The 7866-nt window shown below is 31.8% G+C and overlaps 1 protein-coding gene across 1 annotated transcript; it reads left to right on the top strand.

Annotated features, from left to right (window-relative positions):
- Window positions 1-2270: 2270 nt before the first annotated feature.
- On the top strand, window positions 2271-4573 carry LOC141686907 (uncharacterized). Its single transcript, XM_074492007.1, has 6 exons — window positions 2271-2662; window positions 3075-3164; window positions 3356-3456; window positions 3690-3736; window positions 3864-3940; window positions 4052-4573. Exons 1-6 carry the CDS (start codon window positions 2366-2368, stop codon window positions 4463-4465), a joined length of 1026 nt encoding a protein of 341 aa, XP_074348108.1. The 5' UTR covers window positions 2271-2365; the 3' UTR covers window positions 4466-4573.
- The last annotated feature ends 3293 nt before the right edge of the window (window positions 4574-7866 follow it).

Raw genomic sequence — 7866 nt, 5'->3', positions numbered from 1 at the left:
TATGATTAAAATATCCTATTTACAAATTTATAATATGTAAAAAATCAAACAATAAAATAAATTATAACATATATGTTATATTTAGGTTATCAATGTCAAATAAAAATTAGTTAAAATAAAATAAAAATTCAAAAAAATAATTATATAAAAAAATAATAATCATCCCATGCATCACATATCTATACTATCTATACTATCTATACTATATTATAATAGACGAAACATTAAAAGTTTGGTAGTCAGTCGGTCAGTATTTGCTGAAATTACTTAATTACCCTCACTTAATTATTCTAATTTTAATTATTGCGTCGATCAATTTTAATTCTAATCGATATTTTATATCTAACTCTATATCATTATAATTTATATTAAATTCAACTTCTTTTACCAATTTATATTTTAATTCATATTGAGTTCTATATTATTCTAATTTGTTACTTCGCGCTAAATTAAATTTAAGCAAACTAAATATAATTATTAAGATTTAGTTGATATATCATATGAATCGGATTAAGATAAAATAATAATACTATCCATCTTCCTAAAAAAATTATAATAATGAACTTGGATAAACAAAATAATATATTTTATTTATCGAGGATAAAAAAAACACATTATACAACAGATTTAGACTAACACAAAACTAAAATAAAAATACAATTCGACCAATAAAAATAAAATCATATATACTAATTATTCAGTCTAAAACAAAATTATCTTATTGATCCAGACTTTAAAAAAATGAAAATTAAACTAAAAATAATTAGTTTGATTTGGTCGGTATATTAGGCATCGGGCTAAAATAAAATAATATTTTTTACAGTCCGAACATAATGAAAACATTATATTTTTACCATCAACAAAATAATAATTTTGTTATAATAACATTTCTACTTTCAATAAGTTTAAATGTTCTAAAAATGTATGGACATGTGTGTCTACTAATATAATTATTATTAAGTCTTATTATTTAAAGTTTTAAATGAACAAAATTAAGAATTGAATTAAAAAAATTAAAAAATTATATAATGTTAAAAAAAATCTGGGCCATCGTACTACTAACACTACTATACATCTAGGCTCCCTGCTGTACCTGCAATCACAAGTTATAATAATACACTCTCTCCAAATTATAATTTTCAGCAATTCATAACATATACAACAAACACCATTGGTACTTTTCAGGGTGCACCACTTACTAACTACAATTACAATAACATTGGGTTGGCTCAGAATTATGAGAATAATACTAATATGTTGGTGAACATTGGAGTGCAGGCGCATCATTTTGTTGGTCTGAATCAGAATCAGATTAATCAAGATGAGCAGCTGCAGATTAGTCTGGGGGTTAATAGTGCTGAACATCAAGGCTCCTTTGTGTTTTCTGACGGTGAGAACGGTGGGAGCATTAACGGGAATTTAGCCAAGAAGAGGAGGAATGCGAGTCGACACAAACGAAGCTCGTTCTTGCCTTTTCATCAGTTCGACTACAATCAGCACGTGCCTGCTCCTCAACCTGCACGTGTATGTTACTCTAAATTCCCTTTCTTGTTTTTAATTAACCCTTGTTTTCTACACAAACATTACCACTATATAAACCACCACTCATCCCACTACTGGTCTCAAGAAAAAGGGCAGTGAGATTCATGCATTGAACAGTGTGCCTAGTAGAGAAAAGGAGTGAAGCAAGAGTGAAAACCCTAGTAATGGTGGAGAGAAACGAGGCCTGTGGTTACAATACAGGTGTTTCAACTTCTTTGATGGTGATTTGAATACCATCAACCATGCATACAGCCCCTCTTTATTATAATTATTTTCTTGAAAGTATCGCCACTCCTATGCCTAACCCATTTTTTTAACCAAATTACAACACAACTATCACTTCTACAATACCACTAATATACATGATAGTCCAAATTACAATATCACTGTATTTTTCACAATAATGCTAATATATATGCTAGTCCAAATTACAATACCATTATCCCTTATCAAAATATACTACTAATATCTCTACTATTCCATTTTTTAGCCCAAATTATAATATCAATATTTTTATTACCCCTTCTCAAAATACTATGCATTTTTTAATTCAATCATAATACCACTATCTCTGCTTATCCTGACAACACTACTAAGGGACCTACTAACCCATTTTTTTATCCAAATAATTATAACACTACTATACCTAGTCTCCCTACTATACCTACAACCATAAGTTATAATAATACAGTCTCCAAATTATAATTTTCAGCAATTTATCACAAACACAACAAACACCATTGATACTTTTCAGGGTGCACCACTTACAAACTACAATTGCAATAACATTGGGTTGGCTCAGAATTATGAGAATAATACTAATATGTTGATGAACAGTGTGCAGCCACAGCAAGAACCTAAGCTGAACATTGGAGTGCAGGCGCATCATTTTGTTGGTCTGAATCAGAATCAGATTAATGAAGATGAGCAGATCAGTCTGGGGGTTAATAGTGCTGAACATCAAGGCTCCTTTGTGTTTTCTGACGGTGAGAATAGTGGGAGCATTAACGGGAATTTAGCCAAGAAGAGGAGGAATGCGACTCGACACAAACGAAGTTCGTTCTTGCCTTTTCATCAGTTCGACTACAATCAGCACGTGCCTGCTCCTCAACCTGCACGTGTATGTTACTCAACCCTTGTTTTTGTGTTTGTGTTTGTGTTTGTTGCACCTATACACTTGTACTTCACACACACTGGCACGCACATATCAAGTTATATACTTAGGGTTCTTATTTTTGCTTATCTTAATTAATTATCTAGATCAATTACTAATTATACAGGTACTTTGGAAACTTTTTGCACAAATTAATTTCGCTTTTGATTTTATGACTTTTACCTGTGTGACAGTCTAAACTCAGATCTAGGTTAATTTAGGATATTTATGAAATTAATTAGGCAAGAAAAACAAGTATGAATTCGATTAAGGTTTAATAACTCATTTCTATGGTTAATATCTGTGTACGATGTTTGTGCTTTAGTAAATATAGAAGATTTCTGAGAATTAATCCACATTTTCTCTGATTAATTTTCAGGTAATTGATGAGTCGAAACTGAAATTCCTCTTCGAGAAGCAGCTCCAAAATAGCGACGTCAATAATCTGAAGAGGATGGTAATTCCCAAGGTTGCACTCTTAACCTTTTCCATGTAATACATGTATAGATTAATTAACATGAATTATATATGCAATTATCTAGAAAATTTTGATTTTTATTCCAACTGTGACAATCAACTTGTGGTTATGTGACTGGTTTATATTTTAAATTATATATCTAACTTTGCTAAACTTTGTTTTGGAACTTCAATTGATTTCAGAAACCCGCTGAGGCTTTCCTTCCTGAACTAGATGAGAGAAGCGGGATTTCTATTAAAATGGTAGAAATTGATGGATCCCACGTCTGGACATTCACTTACAGGTTTGTGTTCAGCTGGCTCAGAAATTATACTCAAAAGCTAACCAACTCTTTTTCCGTACCTCTAAATTCTAATGTGTTTGATATGCCGATCTAAATCAGAGATGTTAGTGCCATGTCTTTTTCTTAGTGAAATTAATCTGTGAATAGCTTTTCTCAGTCAGTAATGTCTTTTCGGTTAAACAAAAAAGGTAGTGCAGGTAATGGCATTTCTCATGTTTCTTCTTTGACTTCAGGTTCTGGCCGAACAACAAAAGCCGAATGTACATCTTCGAAAATACTGGTGTGACACACTAGAACCTCTCTTTTCTCATCTTTTCTATCAAATTGTATTTTCTTTTTAATTTCTAAATTTGTTGTCGCTTAAATCAGTAATAATGTATTACAAGGAGATTGTTAATGTTTTCCAGGGGATTTTGTAAGTGCACATCAGCTAAGGAGCGGTGACTATATCAGAGTGTTTCAAGATAATGAAAGCAATGATTATGTACGTAATTCATTAACTTTGTTCTAGAAAATATTCAATTGCTAATTATTTCATTAACTTTGTTCTAGCAAATCTTCAATTGGTAATAATACTTTGTATTTATTTTTTCAGGTCATCGAGGCCAGAAAGATACGGAAGAATGTCATGTACAAGCCAAAACCGAAAAAGGTTAGGAACCGGGGCAACGGAGCCCAAACTGAAGCTTCCACCGAGAAGCCTATGAATGAAGTACCTGCTGCTGCGACCTCTTTAGAAGCCGGAAATGGTTTGCCCGAGACACAGTTAATGGAAACTACTGTAGACAACTATTTGCAACCTAATTATGGGTTTGACGTGTGTAGTTCCTCCAGTATCATGGATAACTTGGTAAATTTTCCGGCTCTGATCGATAACCAAAACTCGCTCATCTACAATGACATGAATTTCCCCAATGACTCTTTGTTCAATATATGGGAACGGGGAACGTCGAGCAGTCAGTCATTATTCCAGAACATGTCATTTGATGATATAGTGAAGGGCATGTAGAGCTTGTATATCCAATACATGTGTTCACTGCCTCTGGCTTGTTGATCTTTTGTAATCTTTTGTTGTCTGGTGAAAAACTAACTGCTTTTGTATAATAAAATATGACTAAGCACTCTTTGTAACTTTTCTGTTGTATGTTTTGTGAAAGTGTGTTGTAAGTATGTCTGGTGAAAGTGTAATGATGAAACTGCATATTCGTAATATAATTTAGATCATGACTTACCTGGCCATGCTTGTGCTAATAGTTCGCACATTATCACTTCTAATTTTTAATTGTGAGATCTACAAACTTGGCAACTGTTATTACTCCTGCGTGCTTGGTATAATAGAGTTTTTGCTTGCTTGTTATTGCTGCTACTGCCATTTGGGGGCGACAATTACTAAAAAGATTTATCCGCGATTTTTTCTCTGAAATTTTTTTCTTCTGGAATTTTTCCTGAGAAGCCATTTTTTTCCTCGCTCTCAGAAAAACTAGACTTTCTCAAAACTTTCTCTATATCGTTACCAACGACTTTTTCACAGAAGAGTGCAACCCATTATAAATCCTATACAGCCATGACAAGTCTGTATGTTCTTTAACATGTTTTAGAATCCTATCAAAAGGCAGTTAGTTTTAACAGTATTAAGCAAGGTATTACGAATTAATTCAAGCCCATCTCAGCGCTCAGCAGCAAATCATTATGCTAGTTAACATAAATCAATTTAATTAACGTAATAACAAATTTCTTTTTTGCCCTTTGGTTTTTTCAATATAGCAGTGGTTTGCATTTGTCTTTTTTCTAACTTTTTTTGCATCACGGTGTCTTTCTTATTGACGTTTTCTCTTTAAAACTATGGATTATATTATCTCATATTTTTTTTGATTGTTTTTCTATCACGCGTCAATTTCGTTGTTTCAAGAGTTATCAATTTTATCACTCAACATATTATAGATTTTATAATCTAGATGTGATTCTTATTTATCATTTTTCATTCAAGACATTTTGTAGCCTGTTTCATTTTCATCAAGTTCATGTGATCTGTTCAGCTCTATGTTTTCCCTTTAAAGCCAGATATTACATTTATTATTTTATATTTTATTTATTTGTTAATTATTTTCTTTCTATACCTCGTGTATTTGGCGATTTTTTTTTACGAGAGAGTTATCATTTTTTATCAGTTTCTATATATTACAATAAAATTTACTCATTACTAACAGCCAACGACTTGATATCTAGGGATGGCAATTTAATCCGATCTGACGGATACCCGATCCGAAACCCGAGATTTTGGATATACCGAACCCGAAGTTTTAAAATTTCAACGATACCGAACCGATACCCGATTCGAAATTCGAAATTCAATCCAAACCCGATCAAAACTTGAAACCCGATAAAAACCCGATACATAAAATAGTATATAATATTTTCATAATGTATTATTTACATTATTTTAGATGTAAGACATATAAATTATATATTTTTATTATATTAGTAGTAATTAATTAATGTAAAGATTGTTAAGACTTATTTACTGAATTATAACTCTTTTTTTAATCTCAATTTATATTATTTAAGATGTACTTTTTATATATATATAAAGAATCATTTGCAATGTAATACTAAATATTATGCTATTAACGTATCTTAGATTTTACTCAAAATGTCAACTTGTGTCGTATAATGCTTTTGACTACTTAATAATGTATTTATTTTAATATTAGTTATTATATAAATGTAGATAATGGTGTTTTTACGCATCAATGATATTAAATTTGAATATATTATTTGTAATTTTGGACAACCGATCTGATCCGAAACCCGACGGATTTGGATTTGGATAACCCGAAAATATTTGGATTTGGATTTGAATTTAATGATACCCGACCCGAACCCGACTCGTTGTCGTCCCTAATATCTTCATTATTTTCATCTACTACTCAAACGTCGTTCATATGTCTTGAACAATGTTTTTTCAATCTTGAACTGTGTTCTTTTTATCAGCTATTGGACCCAATATTATCTATTGTTCTTTTTCAATATTCATTCTTTGAAATTAAATTCTTGAATCGAACTATTTTTCCAAGTTGCGTATAGTCTAAATGCTTGAATGGATTAACTTATTTTCCAATTATTCTTGTTATAAATTGATTGCTATTAGCCTATAACTACATATACTCAATCTTTATCCCAGGGTATTATCGATAATACTATAACACTAGATGATCCATTTCTTCTCTCGAAACCTTGATGATTACACGTGATTTTTATAAATAATGAAGAACGTGCTCCAAAACTATATTGACAAAATTGATCAAATTCACCGGAGGACGAACAAAAGCCATACATTGGCATACCGTTGGATCTCCTTGATCTCGGTGTATTCAAGTAATTGTATTAATTTTATAATTTTTCGGTAACCATTTATTATAAAGAACTCTAATTTCTCTCTATTCTTTTTTTTCAAGGAGTAAGTTTGTGCCCAAACTGAACTCCACTGACAAGCTATGAATGATGTGCATGTTGTTGCGCCTTCTTTAGAAGCCGGGAATGGTTTGTCAGTTGCAACTGAGAGACACAGTTAATGGAAACTACAGTATCCAATTATATGCAACCTAATTACGAGTTCGACGCATGTAGTTCATCCATTATAATTGATATCGTGGTTAACTTTCGGGCTCTGATTGATAAACAAACCTCGGTCATCAACAATGACATGAATTTCCCCAATGACTCTTTGTTCAACACGTGGGAACAAATAATGTCGAGCAATCAGTCAGTACCTTTATTCCAGAATGTTTTTTTTTATGATATAGTGAAGGGAATGTAGAGCGTGTATATCTTAAAGATATGCGCTGATCGATCATAGAGGTAAAATGTTACACTAGCGAAGCCCTCTGGCTTGAATGTTGTTGCTGCTACTGTCACTGGGTGGTCATGCCTATTTTAGGCCACAAATTAAATTATGTATATGACGATAATTATTAATGACATCTGTGTGCGATTTTTCCTTAGAAGTGTTTTTTTTTCTTTTGGATTTTGCTCTTAAGAAGTTTTGAGAAGCCATTTTTCCTCGCTCTCAAAAACTCTAGACTGTAACTCAGAATCCAAACTCGTGTGCTAACAACGTCCCTCTCGGGTTAAATAATATCTATATAAAACGGTATACATTTTGTATTTATCTTTTCCTTATCCTTTCTATGATAATGCATATTAGTAGAAAAAGGTGAGACATGCGGCAATGGATATTAACTCACAGCAAAATTGCACCTTTTAATTTTGAACAATTTGGTTTCGTTCTAAACTCACATGCAAACGTATCAATAATTATTTGAATTGTACAATAAAAAGAGCTCCTAAATGAACCTGAATTTTTAATAATGGATCAATAGTAAACCTCTTCGCATAGTGGGAGTAAAAAAT

Source organism: Apium graveolens, chromosome 9 (assembly GCF_009905375.1).
Source record: "Apium graveolens cultivar Ventura chromosome 9, ASM990537v1, whole genome shotgun sequence".
Lineage (NCBI taxonomy): Eukaryota > Viridiplantae > Streptophyta > Magnoliopsida > Apiales > Apiaceae > Apium > Apium graveolens.
Note: the sequence above shows the minus strand (reverse complement) of the source record. Positions and strands in the feature narration are given on the sequence as shown.